General features: G+C 36.4%; 1 protein-coding gene across 3 annotated transcripts in view; it reads left to right on the top strand.

The window, feature by feature from the left end:
- Positions 1–22,077, top strand: part of TTC17 (tetratricopeptide repeat domain 17) — a 154,662-nt gene that overhangs the window by 44,651 nt on the left and 87,934 nt on the right. For 2 of the 3 annotated variants that reach the window (XM_027114958.1, XM_027114956.1), the window contains exons 6-15: positions 5,103–5,212; positions 5,788–5,932; positions 6,370–6,509; positions 7,951–8,111; positions 9,815–9,927; positions 13,995–14,141; positions 15,491–15,606; positions 15,763–15,928; positions 17,095–17,172; positions 17,310–17,534. In XM_027114958.1, the coding sequence (XP_026970759.1) occupies positions 5,103–5,212; positions 5,788–5,932; positions 6,370–6,509; positions 7,951–8,111; positions 9,815–9,927; positions 13,995–14,141; positions 15,491–15,606; positions 15,763–15,928; positions 17,095–17,172; positions 17,310–17,534 (1,401 nt within the window). The remainder of the gene's footprint in view (positions 1–5,102; positions 5,213–5,787; positions 5,933–6,369; positions 6,510–7,950; positions 8,112–9,814; positions 9,928–13,994; positions 14,142–15,490; positions 15,607–15,762; positions 15,929–17,094; positions 17,173–17,309; positions 17,535–22,077) is intronic. The other variant, XM_027114957.1, reaches the window with a different exon arrangement.

The following is a 22,077-nucleotide window of genomic DNA, read 5'->3' as shown; positions in this document are numbered from 1 at the left end:
TTGTGTTCTTGGATTTTGTTTGCTAGTATTTTGTTGTGGATTTTTGCATCTATATTCATCAGTGATATTGGTCTGTAATTTTCTTTTTTTGTGGTATCTTTGTCTGGTTTTGGTATCAGGGTGATGGTGGCCTCATAGAATGAGTTTGGGAGTGTTCCTTCCTCTGCAGTTTTTTGGAAGAGTTTGAGAAGGATGGTTGTTAGTTCTTCTCTAAATGTTTGATAGAATTCAACTGTGAAGCCATCTGGTCCTGGATTTTTGTTTGTTGGAAGATTTTTAATCAGTTTCAATTTCATTACTTGTGACTGGTCTCTTCATATTTTCTGTTTCTTCCTGGTTCAGTCTTGGAAGGTTACACCTTTCTAAGAATTTGTCCATTTCTTCCAGGTTGTCCATTTTATTGGCATAGAGTTGCTTGTAGTAGTCTCTTAGGATGGTTTGTATTTCTGTGGTGTCTGTTGTAACTTCTCTTTTTTCATTTCTAATTTTATTGATTTGAGTCCTCTCCCGATTTTTCTTGATGAGTCTGGATAATGGCTTATCAATTTTGTTTATCTTCTCAAAGAACCAACTTTTAGTTTTATTGATCTTTGCTATTGTTTGCTTTATTTCTATTTCATTTATTTCTGTTCTGATCTTTATGATTTCTTTCCTTCTACTAGCTTTTGGTTTTGTTTGTTCTTCTTTCTCTAGTTCCTTTGGGTGTAAGGTTAGATTCTTTATTTGAGATTTTTCTTGTTTCTTGAGGTAGGCTTGTATTGCTATAAACTTCCCTCTTAGAACTGCTTTTACTGCATCCCGTAGATTTTGGATCATCATGTTTTCATTGTCATTTGTCTTTAGGTATTTTTTGGTTTCCTCTTTGATTTCTTCAGTGATCTCTTGGTTATTTAGTAATGTATTGTTTAGCTTCTATGTGTTTGTGTTTTTTACGTTTTTTTCCCCTGTAACTGATTTCTAATTTGATAGCGTTGTTGTCAGAAACGATGCTTGATATGATTTCAGTTTTCTTAAATTTACCAAGGCTTGATTTGTGACCCAAGATGTGATCTATCCTGGAGAATGTTCCATATGCACTTGAGAAGAAAGTGTAATCTGCTGTTTTTGGATGGAAAGTCCTATAAATATCAATTAAATCTATCTGTTCCATTGTGTCATTTAAAGCTTGTGTTTCCTTATTAATTTTTTGTTTGGTTGATCTGTCCATTGGTGTAAGTGAGGTTTTAAAATCCCCCACTATTATTGTGTTACTGTCGGGTTACTTTTTTATAGCTGTTAGCAGTTGCCTTATGTATTGAGGTGCTACCATGTTGGGTGCATATATATTTGTTATTGTTATATCTTCTTCTTGAATTGATCCCTTGATCATTATGTAGTATCCTTCCTTGTCTCTTGTGACAATCTTTTTTTTTAAAGTCTATTTTACCTGATATGAGTATTGCTACTCCAGCTTTCTTTTGATTTCCATTTGCATGGAATATCTATTTCTATCCCCTCACTTTCAGTCTGTATGTGTCCCTAGGTCTGACATGGGTCTCTTGTAGACATTATATATATGGGTCTTGTTTTTGTATCTGTTAAGTGAGCCTGTGTCTTTTGATTGGAGCATTTAATCCATTCACGTTTAAGGTAATTATCAATATGTTTGTTCCTGTTACCATTTTCTTAATTGTTATGGGTTTGTTTTTGTATGTCCTTTTCTTCTGTTGTGTTTCCCACTTAGAGAAGTTCCTTTAGCGTTTGTTGTTGAGCTGGTTTGTTGGTGTTGAATTCTCGTAGCTTCTACTTGTCTGTAGAGCTTTTGATTTCTCCGTTGAATCTGAATGAGATCCTTGCTGGGGAGAGTAACCTTGGTTTTAGGTTCTTCCCTTTCATCACTTTAAATAAGTCATGCCACTCCCTTCTGGCTTGTAGAGTTTCTCCTGAGAGATCAGCTGTTAACCTTACGGGAGTTCCTTTGTATGTTATTTGTCATTTTTCCCTTGAGGCTTTCAATAATTTTTCTTTGTCTTTAAATTTTGTCAGTTTGATTACTGTGTGTCCCGGTGTGTTTCTTCTTGGGTTTAACCTGTCTGGGGCTCTCTGTGCTTCCTGGACTTGGGTGTCTATTTCTTTTCCCATGTTAGGGAAGTTTTCAACTATAATCTCTTCAGATATTTTCTCGGTCCTTTCTCTCTTCTCCTTCTGAGACCCCTATAATGCGAATGTTGTTGCGTTTAATATTGTCCCCAAGATCTCTTAGGGTGTCTTCATTTCTTTTCATTCTGTTTTCTTTATTCTGTTCCGCAGCAGTGAATTCCACCATTCTATCTTCCAGGTCACTCCTCCATTCTTCTGCCTCAGTTATTCTGCTATTGATTCCTTCTAGTGTATTTTTCATTTCAGTTATTGTATTGTTCATTTCTGTTTGTTTGTTCTTTAATTCTTCTAGGTGTTTCTTCTTTAATTCTTGTAGTCTTCGTTAAACATTTCTTGCATCTTCTCAATCTTTGCCTCCATTCTTTTTTGAGATCCTGGATCATCTTGACTATCATTATTCTGAATTCTTTTTCTGGAAGGTTGCCTATCTCCACTTCATTTAGTTTTTTTCCTATGGTTTTATCTTATTCCTTCATCTGGTACAAAGTCCTCTGTCTTTTCATTCTGTCTATCCTTCTATGAATGTGGTTTTCCTTCCACAGGCTGCAGAATTGTAGTTCTTCTTGCTTCTGCTGTCTGCCCTCTCTTTAAATTAATCTAGGGACTTCCCTGGTGGTGCAGTGCTTTAGAATCCACCTGCCAAGGCAGGGGACACAGGTTTGATCCCTGGTCCAGGGGCAAGAAATCTTATAGATTTTTATTTAAAGATTTATTTTTCTCTTTGAATATACTATGATGAGTAGAGTATTCTGCTTATCATGATGCTCTTAGTAGTTCATGTAGAATTTTTAATTTTTATATATGTATTTTTAAAAATAAAGTTATTTATTTATTTTTAGCTGCGTTGGGTCTTCGTTGCTGCGCGTGCGCTTTCTCTAGTTGCAGTGAGTGGGAGCTACTCTTCAATGCAGCGCCTGGGCTTCTTATTGCAGTGGCTTCTCTTTGTTGTGGAACACAGGCTCTAGGCACGCAGGCTTCAGTAGTTGTAGCTTGCAGGCTCTAGAGTGCATGCTCAGTCGTTGTGGTGCACGGGCTTTGTTGCTCTGAAGCACGTGGGATCTTCCCAGACCATGGGTCAAACCCATGTCCCCTGCATTGGCAGGGAGATAATGTAGAATTTTTAATTGATCTTTTTGTCCCAATTCACAATATAAGGTTTAAAAATAAGAGATTAAAAATCATTTGTTGATTTAAAGGAAAACTTTCTCAAAAGGCTACTAAAAAGGTGACTGAAGCCTAAGTCATAAGTCAAGTGTGAAAGAATATAGTATTCTGTAACCAGCTACACTTAGTGCTAAAGTCTTTCATTGCAGCACTCAAGAATCATGTTTTTTCCTTGAAGATAGAATACTTAAGGATGCTTAGTAAAGAATTATACTAGTTTTAATCTTTTTTTCTTAATATTTATTTATTTGGTTGTGCCAAGTCTTAGTTGCAGCAGGTGGGCTCCTTAGCTGCAGCCCCAGGGCTTCTTAGTTGTGGCTCCAGGGCTCCTTAATTGTGGCATACAAAGTTTTAGTTGCGGCATGCATGTGGGATCTAGTTCCCTGACCAGGGATCGAACCCAGGCCCCCTGCGTTGGGACCTCAGCGTCTCATCCACTGCACCACCAGAGAATCCCATACTAGTTTTAGTCTTAAAGATAACTTTTTAAAATAAAATAATTGGTCCTTGAAAAAAAAAAAAAAAGCTATATAAAAATGTAAAAGGAAATTAAAAATTATAATTTAAAAAGTCAGAGATAATTGCTGTTTTATATATTTTTGGAGTTTTATTTTTACATATCTTTATAGTTAAAACTTTATTCTCATAGGACAAATTTTTTTAGTGAAATTTTGGGATGAAAGGATAATCACATTTTTAAGCCTTTTCAAATACATATTGTCAAATTGTCCCCCAGCGATGCGGTACTAACCCAATATTTCTACACTTAATATCTGAAGTTAGTATACACTGTAGCCAATAGTGAATACTGGCATTCTTTCTAATCTTTGCTAATTTTTAAAAGGAAAACTTGTAGCTCTTTATTTCCTTCGTTGTTGTTGTTAAGTTTTTCGCCTGCTAAGTAGTCATTGTTTCATATTTTTGAATTGTCCATGTTTTTGGCCCTTGTTCTTTTGGTTTTTGGTTTCTCTGTTTAGATTTTTTATGAGGTAGCTACACATTAAGTGTTGGCTGTCATATGTTTTTCCCATTTTATCTTAAACTTTATGACTTTTTTTCCATGCTGAATTTGATATTTCTTTCTTGGGTTTACACTTACATTGAGTTTTTGACATGATTCAGTTTAGTCTTATGACCTCTGTGTGGTTGAAATTTAGTATATGTTAGGGGACAAAAAATGCAAGTCACAAAAGGAGAAAACCTGTCTGAACTTCTGTTTAATTTGACTAAATAATGCACTTATTACTACATACTAAAGACTTACTTTTTAGCAGTGTGAAGGTCTGAGTTAGTTTCTGAACACACACGAGGAAATGACAAACGTTTACCTTTCACAAAAGCATAAGCCTTTCATTTGTTTACATACATACCTTCATTCAGATGTTAAATAAATAGGAAATTTTGCAATATGTTAATTTCAGGAATTTCATGTTAGAACAACTAGCATTTCTAAGTAGGTTAGATCCTGACTTCTAAAGTCCTGAAACAGGGCCCAAGTTGTGACCACTTGGTGGGATTTTTCGGCTTTATTTCCCCTTTGGAAGATAGTCTGGGGTTGGACTGTCCCTGTGTTTAGATCACACCTTAATACACCTGATCAACTAATGATCAGAATGCTGTCTTGACAGGGATAGTTTATTTGTACTTTGTCCTCTGCTTTGTCGCTACTGTAATGAGTCTTGATTTTCTTCATCAGTTTCAGACCAGACAGAATGTAAAGGTGCTCATTTTGAACATTCTGAGTTGAAGAAACTATCTTGAGTTATATTTGGTTGTCATTTTATTTGTTTAACTTCTAGAACTCTTCCTCGTGGGTGCTATATAACATGGCTTCATTTTACTGGAGAATAAAGAATGAGCCGTATCAAGTAGTGGAATGTGCTATGCGAGCCCTTCACTTCTCATCCAGGTAGGATTCCTCCTCTTCTGGACCTCCTGATTTTCCATGTAACTCAGGACTGTTAAAATACATAAAAAACAAGAAGAGGAAGCATTGTGTTGTACTTGCATTCTCCTCCATCCCTGTTGCAATTAGTCCCATCACAAAAATGTTAGATGTCAAAGAGTTCAAAGTGATGATGGCATAACATACTTCTGATTTCTGTTAAGGAAAAATATATAATGTAGATGCCCTCTGATTCACTTGAGACTTGAAACTAGGGAAATTGGTTGGAGGAACTATCAGAAATTAAATTATTCTCAAAGCAAATATAAGCCCTAAATACATTTTAAAAGCATAAAATCTCTGCCAGACCTTATTTTTGTGGCAAAATTTGTAGTTATCAGATTGAGTAAGCACCGTCAATTATGTAAAATTAAACATTAGGATTTTCTTAAATTATTTTCCCCATCTGTAAGTAAACTCAGTTATTTTCCTAAGCTCAATAACTTTGAATGTAATTTGCCCTTGTCAGGTAGTTATAGGCAATTGTGGAGCACATGCTTCTTTCCTGACATCTAATTACATCTTCCCTTCTCTTTTAGGCACAATAAAGACATTGCCCTGGTCAACTTGGCGAATGTTCTGCACAGAGCACACTTCTCTGCTGATGCTGCTGTCGTGGTCCACGCAGCTCTGGACGACAGTGACTTCTTCACTAGCTATTACACTTTAGGAAATATATATGCAGTAAATACAACTTTTTTTTATGTGAACCAATCCAGTTGCTGTTTTCTTTCTTTCTTTCTTTTTTTCCAATAAAAAATACCCTTTTCCCTTCTTTTGGTCCAAACAAGGGGATAGAAAGGAAGAAATTAAGGGAAAAAAACTTCATAGCAATAATGAATCATAAGTGTTTTAGCCTCTTCACAAAGAAAATAATCAAATTGATACAAATATTATTTTCCTTTAGCATACTCTTCTTAAAATAGCAGTACTTCCAGTTGAACCATGCTGTATAGCATTGCTTCATGTTATGGAGATTTGACTACTGATCGAAATAATATTCACTGTATGAGATTAGTGTGATCTCATAAATCGTAAGGGGATTTGGACGGATACAACCAGGCTAACCATTTCCCCCCCTTTGTTTGTGTATGTGTGTGTGTTTGTTTTTGTCTCTTCAGATGCTTGGGGAGTATAACCACTCAGTGCTCTGTTATGACCATGCTTTACAGGCTAAACCTGGGTTTGAGCAAGCTATAAAGAGGAAGCATGCTGTCCTGTGTCAGCAAAAACTCGAGCAGAAACTGGAAGCTCAACATAGGTAACTAGGAGAAAAAATTACTGAAGCACCAACACTGTAGAACCTTAGGTTAGACTTGTGTAGGGTGATATCAGTGTTAATTTGTTCATTAGAATTAAGAAAAACACCTTTTCATTAATGCTAGCCCTGTCCTTTTTCTCCAATCAGGAGGTTTAGCACAAGTCAGTGGTTGTATAAAGGATTCCAGAAACTAGAGAATATTTACAGTAAATGCCGTCATCTAAATCTTAACAATATTGACAGTCAATTACTTGTATGAAGTCAGATGGAGGAGGGGGTGCTGCCAGATGCTCAGTAATTCTATTGATTACATTTTTATTTCCATAGAATACACTGTCAGTAAAATCACTTGCGCATGCTACATTTGAGCTTTCTCTCCTTTGACTTCTAAGGTTGGGCTATTGTTATGTTGGTTAAGTGATGTTGAGAGAGATTATTTGGCCCACATTTTAATCAGATTTGTGTAAGTTGTACAGTAATGGAATTCTGTTGTACTTGGTCCTTGTAGTATACTTAAAAAATATCCTGTATTTACTTCTATAAATAATAGGGCCAGTAAAGGAACTTGACATAACTCAGAAGTGAATTGTTCATCTCTTATAGAATTAGCCTTAATGTTTTGAGTGTACTTTGATTATTACAGAATTAAGTGGGGATTTGGATTTCATTAAACTTTTGCCTATTTTCCAATCTGTTTAAAAGCCTAATGTAGTAAAAAGGAAAGAATGACAGCTTGTTTATACCTGGCTTTGTTATACCTGATCAGAACTTGCCCTGGCTGAGTTTCTTCCAATATTATGCTCTTCTTATACAATCTGTGCAGCTATTAAACCTCCATATGTTAACAGTATAATAGGCAATAAGATTTTTGTGACTAAATATAATCAAGCAGCTGATTTATTGATACCAGGTGGTAGGGAATATTCCTTTATAAGCAGTTTCTGTGGTTTTTTTCCCAAAATCTGTAAACCAAGAAGCTACAGTGCAAGAGCAAGGCATTGTGGCCTCTTCTCTTAACCTTGTCTTTAAGTAGAATCAAAGGAAAAGGTGAAAAGGAAGATTCTAGAAAGGCTTTGAATGTCCATGGAACTGACAGTCTTTGTGGAGGGAAATAGACTTGTTAAATGTATAAAGCTTTATAGTAGTATTTATTGCTATGTATCTTTTCTGGCACCTGAAGAGTCTAATACACCTTTTAATGTCATTAATTGTTGTGTTTATGGGAAGAATTTCACATCCATCTTTTTTCCCCCAAATTTTAATAAAACAATAGTATTTATTTAGCCCCATTGTTCTTGAACTTGTGATACAATGATTGTATGTTAAAAGTCAAAATCTAGCAATTTTTGCTGAGAACCAGAAAATCTATGTATTTCAGTGGGTTTAAAAATCCGTAACTTTAAAGCTCTGTAACTCTTTCCTGTTATTAAAAAATGTTAAGATCCCTCCAGCGAACACTGAATGAGTTGAAAGAATATCAAAAGCAACATGACCACTACCTGAGACAGCAGGAGATCCTAGAAAAACATAAGCTGATTCAGGAAGAGCAAATCTTAAGAAATATCATCCATGAGACACAGATGGCAAAAGAGGCACAATTAGGTAAGTACTGATTCCAAGTAATTGAAGACAGGTTAGGAAATTCACTTCTAGTGTGCTTTACTTTCATAACTTTCATGTAGCCATAAAGCAGTATAAAATTGTGCTTATGACTTCTCTCAGTCTTAAAATGAAATCGTTACTACGGGTATACCAGCAGGCCTGAGGAGCTGGTTTGATCCTTCTAACTGTTTTTTAGTAAAAAGTAAAAACCAAATTTTTAAACTAAAAACCAAATTTTAAAGTAAAAACCAAATCTTTTGTATCCTAAGAGTCTTAACAGTTTGTTTGTCCTCTATGGCCTACATTGATGCTTCTCTAACTTTGGTATGCGTATCAATCTCTTGTTAAAATGGAGATCTTGTTAAAATGCAGATTCTGATTCAGTAGGTCTGGGTTGGGGCCTGAGATTCTGTTATTCTAACAAGCTCCTATTTGATGCCTGTTGTTGCTAGTCTGAAAACACACTGTAACATGGCCCTACACCAATTTAACGCAAGCTAGACACACCCTAGAATCAAAACATCCACACTTTTCAGCCAACAGTGGCAATAAGGCTAAATGTTCTCCTCTTTTTTTTGCCCCATTAAAAACAAATGTTTTATTTTAGAAGTAAGATTTTAGACTAGACTTTGTCTCAAGTAGGAAAGTAATCAATGGAATACTTTCGGGGGTTCTGAAATCCTCCCCAAAATTATAGACAGTATTGTGTATATGCACATTTTTTTTTCCTGGTAAAATGGTATGTAGCTCTTATTAAATCTTTTACAGTCTCTGACCCCAAAGTAGAACCACTGGTCTAAAGGAACTTGGGTTGACAGGATATCAGTGATTTGATTGTATCCAGAATGTTTCATTTCTGATTAAACCCTGTGGGAGCAGATATGACAACTTGACACCAAAGAATAAATGAATTGAATCCCTTATATTACATCCTTCTCCCTTGGTAAATATATTGGTCTGTACAGCCTCTTGATCTTTGACCCTTAGCTGTGAACATTTGCAGTCCATTTTACAATCCACCTGACAAGTTTTCTTTGCTTTTTTTTTTTTTTCTTTGCGGTACGCGGACCTCTCACTCTTGTGGCCTCTCCTGTTGCGGAGCACAGGCTCCAGACGCGCAGGCTCAGCGGCCATGGGTCACGGGCCTAGCCGCTCCGCGGCATTTGGGATCTTTCCAGACCAGGGCACGAACCCATATCCTTTGCATCGGCAGGTGGACTCTCAACCACTGCGCCACCAGGGAAGCCCTTCTTTGCTATTTTGAGTGTAAAGAGTATGTTCAGTCCTTGGGATTATTTGCTGCTCAATCTGTACTGAAGTGCAACCAGAACGCTTACATATATATATTTATATATTTGAAAAAGATACATGAAGTATATAAAGCAAATTCTCTCCAGAGAGATGGGCAAAGTCTTAAAACAATTTAATCAATAGATTTTACAATCGTAGAATGCAATTGCCAGAAGGAACGTCAGTGATTATTTAGTGGAGCCCATTTGTTTTATAGGTGGAGAAACAGGCTTCTTAAGAATGATTTAATTTAATTAACCGTTAATGAGATTTCCCCTGGATAAGTATCCCCTCTGTAAGTACTCTGCTAGGCTCTGAAGAGTACAGGGTTGATAGTACATGACTTAGACTAAGAAAATCATGTTGGCATTGCTGATCTTTTTCATCAATTTAAATTTCCTTTCTTATTCCAGGAAATCATCAGATATGCCGTCTGGTCAACCAGCAGCATAGTTTACATTGCCAGTGGGACCAACCTGTGCGCTACCATCGTGGTGATATCTTTGAAAATGTGGACTATGTTCAGGTCTTTTTCTTAGTCTCTTCTAGTTCTTATAAACTTGCACATATCTAAGAGTAATATCACTCCCCCCCTTAATTCCTTATATAATTGATCTCTAAAATGTGTGACCATCATTTAAGGTGTTGAGTATCTGTTATGTTTATGAAGTCAGATTTTATAGAGAGTACTCAGTTACTCCATGAATGACATTTTTATTTCCCAAAGTACTGGCTGTATTTTCTTTTCATATGTGTTTAATTCTTTTCTTCTTTACCAAGAGAGCTAGAATTAAAGCCTTTACCTCCCCTTTTAACTTACTTTAGTAAGACCTATAATTTAAAATTTGGGAAAGAGTAGCCATGCTCTTTCCTGAAGTCATCAGTCCAGTTATGTTGCTTCAACCAAAAACGTCATCAAAATGATCATCTACAAAAAACGTTTATTAAGCACATTGCTGTGTGCATGTTTTTTCTTTCTTTCTGTCTCTGTATATGTCCACACAGGTACATACACATATACACACAGTCATACACATACATAAAATCCTAGCCTATCTAGTTGGGAAGAAATAATACATAAATATAATGATACCAGATAGCATGTAACTGATGCTGATATAGACAGTAAACACAATCAGAGTCCAATTTTCATCCAAAAGGATACTGGAAATAAAATAACATTTATCCTGTCCCATAGAAAACCCATCATGTTCCTTAATCATAGATACAGAAATTTCTAGCAATAAGCAGTTAAAATAAGAGATCAGGAAAACTTCTATAGGAAGACAAACCATGGAAAATTAGAACTCTTTAATTTAGAAAAACCCAGATTACATTGGGAAAGAGTAAGAAATAAAAATTAAGAGGCCATTTAGGAGGAGAAGTAGTAATAGAGACCAAAAGCTTCCTATGATTTTTGTGAGCCAGCTCCTAGCAATATCCCATGTTTGGTTTTCAAGAGTAGTAAAGGAAGAACAGACTTACACCCTCTGGGACTCTAGCTCCCTGTCTTAAATCCAAGCATTTTAAGGGGAAAAAGGGAATATTTAGAAATGAAATATACCGAAACCCAGTGTAACTTTTAGATATCATAATGGTCTCAAGACAGACCATTTGGAAGACTGCCATGTGTGAGTGTAGCTTCCAACATTATATATCCATAAATTTCATCACCGCTATATAGTGAAAGAATCTGTTCCTGTTATTAAAGGCATAGAGCTACAAATTCATTATATTCATTCCTTTTTCTCATCGCTTTCCTACTCCATCCCATCCTAGTCCCATTCTCTTATCTAACAAGGTTTCAGAAATACACAGGAACTATATGGTATCTTGTGAGAATATCAAATATTGTTGTACCTTGGTTTGGAGGTAGGCTATACATATATATTTTTTAACATTTTTATTGGAGTATAATTGCTTTACAATGTTGTGTTAGTTTCTGCTGTATAACAAAGTGAATCAGCTATATGTATACATATGTCCCCATATCCCCTCCCTCTTACATCTCCCTCCCACCCTGCCTATCCCCCCCGCAGGTGGTCACAAAGCACTGAGCTGATCTTCCTGTGCAATGCAGCTGCTTCCCACTAGCTATCTCTGTTTTATATTTGGTAGTGTATATATGTCTGTGCTACTCTCTCACTTTGTTCCAGCTTACCCTTCCCCCCACCCCGTGTCCTCAAATCCATTCTCTTTGTTTACGTCTTTATTCCTGTCCTGCCCCTAGGTTCATCAGAACCTTTTTTTTTTTTTTTTTTTAGATTCCATATATATGTATTAGCATACAGTATTTGTTTTTATCTTTCTGACTTACTTCACGCTGTATGACGACTCTAAATCCATTTACCTCACTACAAATAAATCAATTTCATTTCTTTTTATGGCTGAGTAATATTCCATTGAATATATGAGCCACATCTTCTTTATCCATTCATCTGTTGATAGACACTTAGGTTGCTTCCATGTCCCGGCTATTATAGATAGTGCTGCAGTGAACATTGTGGTACATGACCCTTTTTGAATTATGGATTTCTCAGGGTATATGCCCAGTAGTGGGATTGCTGGGTCATATGGTAGTTCTATTTTTAGTTTTCTAAGGAACCTCCATACTGTTCTCCATAGTGGCTGTACCAATTTACATTCCCACCAACAGTGCAAGAGGGTTTCCTTTTCTCCATACCCTCTCCAGCATTTATTGTTTGTAGATTTTTGATGATGGCCATTCTGACTGGTGTGAAGTGATACCTCATTGTGGTTTTGATTTGCATTGCTCTAATGATTAGTGATGTGGAGCATCCTTTCACGTGTTTGTTGGCAATCTGTATGTTTTCTTTGGAGAAATGTCTATTTAGGTCTTCCACCCATTTTTGGATTGGGCTGTTTGTTTTTTTGATATTGAGCTGCATGTGCTGCTTATATATTTCGGAGATTAATCCTTTGTCATTTGCTTCATTTGCAAATATTTTCTCCCATTCTGAGGGTTGCCTTTTCATTTCGTTTATGGTTTCCTTTGCTGTGCAAAAACTTTTTAAGTTCCATTAGGTCCCATTTGTTTATTTTCATTTTTATTTCCGTTTCTCTAGGAGGTGGGTCAAAAAGGATCTTGCTGGGATTTATGTCACAGAGTGTTCTGCCTATGTTTTCCTCTAAGAGTTTTATAGTGTCTGGCCTTACATTTAGGTATTTAATCCATTTTGAGTTTATTTTTGTGTATGTGTTAGGAAGTGTTCTAATTTCATTCTTTTACATGTAGCTGTCCAGTTTTTCCAGCACCATTTACTGAAGAGGCTGTCTTTTCTCCATCGTATATTCTTGCCTCCTTTATCAAAGATAAGGTGACGATATATGTGTGGTTTATCTCTGGGCTTTCTATCCTGTTCCATGACCTATAGTTCTGTTTTGGGGCCAGTACCATACTATCTTGATTACTGTAGCTTTGTATTATAGTCTAGTCAGGGAGCCTGATTCCTCCAGCTCCGTGTTTCTTTCTTAAGATTTCTTTGGCTATTCTGGGTCTTTTGTGTTTCCATACAAATTGTAAAATTTTCTGTTCTAATTCTGTGAAAAATGCCATTGGTAGTTGGATAGGTATTGCATTGAATCTGTAGATTGCTTTGGGTAGTATAGTCATTTTCACAGTGTTGATTCTTCCAATCCAAGAACATGGTATATCTCTTCATCTGTTTGTATTGTCTTTAATTTCTTTCATCAGTGTCTTATAGTTTTCTGCATACAGGTCTTTTGTCTCCTTAGGTAGATTTATTCCTAGGTATTTTATTCTTTTTTGTTGTAATGGTAAATGAGAGTGTCTCCTTAATTTCTCTTTCTGATCTTTCGTTGTTAGTGTATAGGAATGCAAGAGATTTCTGTGAATTAATTTTGCATCCTGCTACTTTACCAAATTCATTGATTAGCTCTAGTAGTTTTCTGGTAGCATCTTTAGGATTCTGTATGTATAGTATCATGTCATCTGCAAACAGTGACAGTTTTACTTCTTTTCCAATTTGTATTCCTTTTATTTCTTTTTCTTCTCTGATTGCTGTGGCTAAAACTTCCAAAACTATGTTGAACTTGTCTTGTTCCTGATCTTAGAGGAGGAAATCGTTTTAATTTTTCACCATTGAAGGCTATACATATTTGAAATTGACTGTCCAGTGGTTTTTGATGCCTAAATGATAGCTATATTAAACTCTTAAGAACCCTTAAGCACACTAATTTTATAGAATAGTGATCATTTTAGTCTAGGTAGGGGAGAGGAATAATGAATCAAACATCTAAATCAGCTAATCACTAAACCTATAAGAGACTAAATCATAGAAAGGAAGTAGTGGGACAGGAAAACAACCCACACTAGTTTTCTCACACATCAATGGCATAGTTGATTGAAAGTTGCTAGCTATGCATTATCTGTGAGAGAATACTGTTGGGGCATAGTTCTGAAAATTAAAGATCTGATTGCCTTTTAACTGACCTACTTTGTGATTTTCTTCTAATTTTGAGTATTCATTAACATTTTTGGGTTGAGTTAAATCTTATTTACAACTCCTTTTCTGCTTTCAATTTGATTGAACTTTTCTTTTCATTTTCTAGTTTGGTGAGGATTCATCAGCCTCCAGTATGATGTCTGTGAACTTTGATGTTCAAGCAAATCAGAGTGATATCAGTGATTTGGTCAAGTCTTCTCCCATAGCCCATTCTGTTCTCTGGATCTGGGGCAGGGACTCTGATGCATATAGGGTAAGTTAGTAGAGGATGATTAAGGAGTTTTCTCTAACAGACAAGATTTCTTAAAGCAGTGGCCCTCAACCCCACTGATTAATATGGCCCCAGTCACTGTTCAGCTTAGTTCAGCAAGCATTTGTTAAGCTTATATTAAATGGAAGGCATTCTGCTAGGTGGTAAGACACAGGGTCTGTCTTGAGTTCTTGGCAGTCAGGTGGGGCAGATGGACACCCTGATTTCAGTTCAAAGCTCTGAGTATAATCACCAACCCTCACGAGTTTCTAAACTTGACCTAAGTGCGTGCTTGTATGTACTTCACTTATTTAATCAGCATTCTTTTATTGAGCTTCCAACTGTATACCAGGCTGATACTATGAATATAGTACACAAGTTCCTTGCTCTGCTGGAGCTCACATTCTAGCAGAAGATACAGATAATAAACAAGTAAATAAATATGTATTTCTAACCTACCTAAGAAATAATTGTGTGTTAGCCAATGGGGATAGCAACATATGAAGACAGAAAACATGTATTTTTTATTCAACATTAAATTTTCAGAATTTAATTGTGTTTTTATTCTAACAAAATTAATACGGCCACTTATTATTTAATTATGTCTAATATAAATTCCCAAGTTTGAAAGCTTCAGGCTATAAGTTTAGTAAACCTCTGGTACGTGTTATTTATATTTAGAAAGATGAAATTTTACAAATAAAATAATAATTGTTAAACTTCAGCATTGGCAAAGAAAAGTCTTAGTTAAGGGAAAAATAGTTTTCTGTTCCAGTTTTTTAAGTGCATGTATGCTTCCAGGTAAAAGTCACAAACTCCACCTCAAATTGACTTAAACAAAAGAAAATTCACCTCATATTATGGGAAATCCAAAGATAGAGCAAACTTTGGCTTTGGTTGATTCAGTGGCCCAGTGACCCATTCCTTTCCTTTTCTTTAATTTGCCATCCACTGTATTGGTTCCATCCTAAAGCCTGTCTTCCTCATGGTACTGAGGCGACAGCCAGCAGTAGCTGGAGCAACATGGTTTTTGCTCCTATGGGGCATAAGAGACTAAGACTGGCTTTTCTTTCTTGGAAGCCCCAGGCAGACCTCTCCTTGTGTCTTACTGGCTCAGCTGAGTTAGGCCTGCCCAACCCTGAACCAGTCTGTGGTAAAGCAGGTAGAAATACTGACTTAGACTAATAATCTGCAGTAGAAAGAATATTATAGAGTCTACCACAATGTCTATATCTTAAAATACTAAACTGTTTTTACGTTATCCTAGTATATTTATGTTCTTTTAAAAGTTCATTTAGCATATTGAAGCATTGAATCTGAAGAAATTTATGATAAACTTTCTTTTTTATTAGGACAAACAGCATATTCTGTGGCCTAAAAGAGCAGATTGTGCAGAAAGCTATCCTAGAGTCCCTGTTGGCGGGGAATTGCCAACGTATTTTCTGCCTCCGGAAAACAAAGGACTCAGGCAAGTGCTGATGGATTTGGCAAAGCACTTGATTCTGCATGATTATCATCTGGCGGTTCTTTGAGAGCACCAGCCTTGGACTTGAAAGGTTAAGTCTTTATTTTGAAGTCACCCAAACTTTGAAAATATGAATTTTGTTCCTTTTTCTTGTGCCAGGATCCACGAACTCAACAGTGATGATTATGCTTCAGAAGAAGAGGCCCAAACCCCTGACTGTTCCATAACTGACATCAGAAAAAGCCAGACTCTGTCCTACTTAGTCAAAGAATTAGAGGTCCGCATGGATCTGAAAGCCAAAATACCAGATGACCATGCACGAAAAGTAAGGCTCACTTAGGCTGGTGTTTATTGCCGTCCATTCTGGTTGACTTCGCAAGCCTCATAGGTGGAGCAAAAATTTGATAGAAGGCAGTTGTTGAGCTTTAAGTTTATAAAACTGAAAGATGAGTTAAAGATTTGGTGAAATAATTAAGAAGTCAGTCATGCTATTGAAGGAATGCCGGTAAAGTGTTCCCCTGGGTTGCTATATACATAGACCACCCAAGCAGTGTTCCTCTAAGAGGGCTGCAAAGATGAGTAACACAGAACTCTGTTTACCTAGTGGAGGCCATTCTGACCACTGCAGTTTAGCTTTACATTCTCCAAGCTTCCAGAAGTTTGTATAAATTGAAAGCTTGAAGATTCTCTTTCCTTGGCCTTATCAACCCTGTTTTGCGCTCATATGAGGTCCTTAGGAATTTGTATGAATTTGATAACTACTTTGCAAACATTATAAATATGTTCTGTTACGCTGTTTTCTTTAGTTCCTATTAGCTATGTATAACTAGGAATGTTTTATTACTGAATATAAATCCTATATTAGTTACCATTCCGTAGGTACAAATGAAAAAATTTACTTTTTACAGAGAAAACAGACCATCACCATAACCTTTTTTTAACTTAATTTTAAAACTATGAGCAGTTACTACTTACATTCAGCATTTACTGAGGCAAAAAACATTATGTTCCAGGCACAGTTTGGAGTGCTAGGAATACAAAGAAAAATAGACCATGATCCCTAACTTAGAGTTGCTCACAGTTATATAAATGCTGCAAGAATATAAAGTAGACTAATTGAGGATCTGGTGCTTTTCCATCTAGGAAGGGTAGCAGATTTTCATTGCATCAGGTGTTGCATGCTTTGCTCTCTGAATAATTTCTCATTTGGTTCTGGACACTTAGGTTGACTTGAACGGGGGAATGATAGATCACCTTAATATGTATGTGGTGTATATGTTTTTAACTTTTTTTAATTAAAGGAAACTAAGGCATACATGAGCAGGGTAACACCTGTTGTAATGTCAATGACTGCATGTTATGTATATAATTATAAATATCTCTTCAAGTTAGCTGTTCCTGAGGAGCTCAAGACTGTTGTCTATAGAAATTCTTTTCAAATGTCTTCCCTGTTATTTTCAATTGATTCAATCTTCCTTTTGATGTTTTCAGATTTTGCTTTCCCGTATTAATAACTATACTATCCCAGAAGAAGAAATTGGGTCTTTCTTATTTCATGCTATTAACAAGGTGAGTTGCCTACCTCAGATACCTGAAATTTAAATGCTTAGTAATTGTAATTAAAAGTTAAAATGCATGTATTAAAAAATCCTTTTTAGAATGAGTACTGTATTCTTGTATTAACTGAAGTATTTGGGGTTTTTCAGCCAAATGCTCCTGTCTGGCTGATACTCAATGAAGCTGGACTCTACTGGAGAGCAGTAGGAAATAGCACCTTTGCTATTGCTTGTCTTCAGAGGGCTTTGAATTTGGCTCCGCTTCAATACCAGGATGTTCCTCTTGTGAACTTGGCCAACCTTTTGATTCACTATGGCCTTCATCTTGATGCCACTAAACTGCTGCTTCAAGCTTTGGCCATCAATAGCTCTGAGGTGAGGTTTTATGTTTCTTTGTAGCAATATATACTAAGTAGTGATAACTCAAATTCAGAGTATAATATGTATTTTTATAGAGAGGGCATAAAAAAAAACTCGTTTTATTTTTTAGTAGAATTTGCATATTGTAAGACGGCTTTGTTTTATTTTTGATGTGTTCATCTATTTTAAATGAATGAAGTTTATAAATTATACAGTTATTTTTTAGAAACTTACATTTACATAAGAATGACATAGCTGCTAAAAATATACTGCCACATCTTTATGTCTGAAACATCTGCTTCTCACTTTATCCTGCTCATTACAGCGTGCACATTGCATAATGTTATACTGTTTTACAGCGTTAATTTATAGATACCTTTATACCAACCAAGCCAGAGCACAGTTTAAAGGTTGTTTTGATAAGGATAGATAAGTAGGTTGATATTCATGCCCTGAATCTCCCACATGCAATCCATGGAGTTGTGTCACTGCTTTGTAGTTAAATACTTTATTTCATTGTTTCTAAAGTACCACTTACTTTTTTTTTTCATATTTTAACATCTCTGAAATAAGGATGCATGTTATAATTGATGACATCTTAGGTTTGATGAATGCAGTTATAATAAATGTACAGTTAAATTGCTTTTATACTTAGCGTCTAAATGTTTCTGAGTTTTATATGCAAAGAAACTTTTAGAAGAAGTGTGCATGAATGGCCTAGGTTTATTCGAGGTGTCCCAAAACTGATTTTTTCGGTACTAGAAGAGAATGTTGCCTGTTAAGAGTTTCCTTTGAAATACACCAATTCACAACTGGATTTTAAGTAAAACTTTATAATCACTGTTATACAACAGGCCAAGTTGCCAGAGAAGTACATCAAATATTAATCAAATGTTTACTGTGTGCCAGGTGTGGCTATAGTAGAACAGATGGTCTATATGAGATGTGATAAAATGAACACCCAAATGGAAGGTTCAGCACAGCTGCATTCCGTTGATACTTCTCATGGTTCACTTTTTTCTGCCACCAGCCAAGGCAATTAGGCAGTTTTCTTCTGGGGAAAAAAAAAAAAAAAAAAAGCTCCTTTAGAGATTAGCTGCCTTTTCATTTTTTTTTTGCAGTACGCGGGCCTCTCACTGTTGTGGCCTCTCCCGTTGCGGAGCACAGGCTCCGGATGCGCAGGCTCAATGGCCATGGCTCACGGGCGTAGCTGCTCCGCGGCATGTGGGATCTTCCCGGACCGGGGCACAAACCCAGGTCCCCTGCATCGGCAGGCGGACTGTCAACCACTGTGCCACCGGGGAAGCCCTGCCTTTTCATATTTGAAAATTATACTAAAATTTTAGCTAAATACTGTAGTACTGCAACAAGAATAAAAATACAAATCAGTGAATCAGGGTAGATACCCCAAAATACACCTTAATCAGACCCTACCCCCAGCTGTCAACATTTGGAAATATTTCCTTATAAGCTTTCCTTCTATGTAAATATTTCATAGTGTTGCAACTTTACTGTACTGGTGATCTTTAAAACTTATATAAAAAAAATTTTTACTACCTAGTTTTTATAGCCATCAATTTAAGTGGTTGTATAAAGGTTTGATGAATTGATATGTTAGAACTTACTCCTCTGTTGCTGGATGTTTAGGTTGCTAATATCAGTAATGATTTTCTGGATACGACCTTTTCTGTTTTCCAGATAATTTTCTTAGGAAAGACTGCTAGTAGCAGTGAAATTACTAAGTCAGTAAGAGAATGAATATTTTGATGGCTTTGATACAAAATACCAAACAATCCACAAAAAGATTTGGGCCAATATATATTGCCATAATCAAGATCTATAAATATTCATTTTGCTTGTATTATCACCAGAATCAGTTGAAGTAACTGCTAACTTTTATTGATTGTTTACTAGAGCCAGGCATCATACTAAGCACTTTACATGTAATAACTCATTTAATCCTCAAAACAACCCTATGAGATAAGATTTACCCATTTGATAGAAAAAGAATGCCAAAGGGATTTACAGAAAGTCATAGAGCTTGGATTTGAACTCAGGGAGAGTGGCCATTAGAGTTCACACCTTTATAGTCAAGTCACACTGCTTCTGTATTAACGTTTGTAAAATAGATTTACTTTAAAAAATTCCATTTCTCTGTTGTAACATAAATTTCTTAATCTTATTTTAAGGATATTGTATTTTTTAAAAATGTTTATTTATTTGGCTATGCCGGGTCTTAGTTGCAGCACACAGGATCTTCGCAGCATGTGGGATCTTTTTTTTTTTAGTTGCAGCGTGCGGGATCTTTTTATTTTTTACTTTTTAGGTGGGGCATGTGGGATCTTTAGTTGCGGCATGCAGGCTCTTAGTTGCGGCATGTAGGATCTATTTCCCTGACCAGGGATTGAACCCGGGCTTTCTGCATTGGGAGCTCAAAGCCTTAACCACTGGACCACCAGGGAAGTCCCTGTTTTATTGTTTATTGTTTGTTTGTTTGTGTTTCTGGCTGCGTTGGGTTTTCGTTGCTGTGCGCGGGCTTCTCATTGTAGTGGCTTCTCTTGTTGCGGAGCACAGGCTCTAGGCACATGGGCTTCAGTAGTTGCAGTGTGTGGGCTCAGTAGTTTTGGCTCGCAGGCTCTGGAGCGCAGGCTCAGTAGTTGTGGTGCACGGGCTTAGTTGCTCCATGGCATGTGGGATCTTCCCAGGCCAGGGCTCAAACCCATGTCCCCTGCATTGGCAGGTGGATTCTTAACAACTGTGCCACCAGGAAAGTCCCCTATTTTATTGTATTTTTAAAGTAAAAGTTTATGTAGGCATTTTGCTCATTTTGTTAGAATTTGTTTTTTTTTTAATTTTACATGAACTCTTTATACAATAAAGTCTTTAACTCCATCTATCATATGTTAAAAATATTTTCTCTCTTTGCCTTTTTATCTTAGCTTTTAAAACTTACCTTAATTTTCCATCTTTTCCCTTTTGATTTCTATTGTTAGATTTAAGGTGTCCTCATAAGAAGTCTGAAAAAAAAAATAGTTCTATTTTGTTTTCTCTGGTTTGTCTTTAAATAGTTGACTCTCAGATATACAAAGGTCTTTTCCTATGTTGTCTTCTAGATGTTTTACAGTTTCAGGTTTCACATTTAGGCCTATGATCCATTTCAAGTTAAATTTTCTTTGCAGTGTGAGGTAGGGATCAAAGTTCATTCATCAAAGTTCATATCCAAATGGATATCTGATTGTTCCAGGACCATATCTCAAGAACATTACACTTTCCTTATTGAGTCACTTATCACCTTTGCTCTGAACTCCAGACTCCTTTATCCAACAGCTAACATGACACCTCCACTTGAATGTCTAAAACACGGTCTAAAACTACAGGCCAAAACTAAGCTCCTTAACATTGTTCTAATTTGTTCTCAGTCTTTCCCATTTCAGGAAACAGTAAAGCCAGTATCTCAGGACAAAAACTTAGAGCCATCCTTCGTACCTTTCTCCTTCTCTTAGGGCAGATTCAATCTATTAAGTAATCTTGCTGATTCTGTTTTTAAAATATACCCAGAATTTCACTATTTACCATCATCTCCACTGCTATCTTATCCACACCATCATTGTCTTTTATCTAGATTATTTCAGTAGCCTACTAACTAGCTTCTTGGCTTTCTGCCTTTGTCACCCTACGCTCTATTCACAGTACAGCAGTCAGTGAAATTCTTATTAAAAGTCAGATGTTGTCAGGGACTTCCCTGTTGGTCCAGTGGTTAAGACTCCACACTTCCACTGCAGGGGCACGGGTTCAATCCCTGGTTAGGGAACTAAGATCCCATGTGCCGCGCAGCGCAGCCAAAAAAAAAAGAAAGAAAGAAATTGCATTATGAATAAATACAATGCCAGTAGTGCTCAACATATGCTAAACTTATATGCTGTTCCTTAGCTTTAGGAAGCTGTAGAGTATTGCTTAAAGGGAGCCGCTTCCCCTCTCCTTTCACCTAAATTCTCTCCATCCCATAGCCAGAGTTGAAAAATTACCTTCTACATTGAAAAAATACAAGAAACAAAGTTAGTAATTTTTTTTTTAATGTCAGATGTTGTTATTTGTTCAAATCTCTGCGGTGAGTCTCCATGTAACTCACAGTAAGAAACAAGAATTTATAATGATGTAGAAGGTCCTACATGACCTTGTTACTTTTCTGACCGTATCTCCATGAGATCGTTCCTTTGGTCATTCTATTCTAGCCTCACTTGGCCGCCTTGCAGTTCCTTGAACATGCTAGCTGTGCTCCCTCCTCAGGACCTTTGCATTTTCTATTCTCTCTGCTTGGAATGCTTCATCCCACTAAGATTCTTCATAGCTTGCTCCTCATCTCCTTAAAATCTTTTACAAATACTAGCTTCTCAGGGAGTCTTTCCCTTACTACTCTGTTTGTAATGGCACTCTCTTCCCTATGGTTAGTACTATTTATGTCTCTTCCCTGCTGTCCTTCATCACATTTTACTCACAATTGTGTGACACGAGACTATAAGATCCACTAAGGCAAGGATTTATCTTTTTTTCTGCTGTA

This window comes from Aethalodelphis obliquidens, unplaced genomic scaffold (genome assembly GCF_003676395.1).
Source record: "Aethalodelphis obliquidens isolate GAN/ISIS:26980383/991018 unplaced genomic scaffold, ASM367639v1 scaffold14, whole genome shotgun sequence".
Classification (NCBI taxonomy): domain Eukaryota; kingdom Metazoa; phylum Chordata; class Mammalia; order Artiodactyla; family Delphinidae; genus Aethalodelphis; species Aethalodelphis obliquidens.
This window is presented reverse-complemented; position numbering and strand designations above follow the sequence as displayed.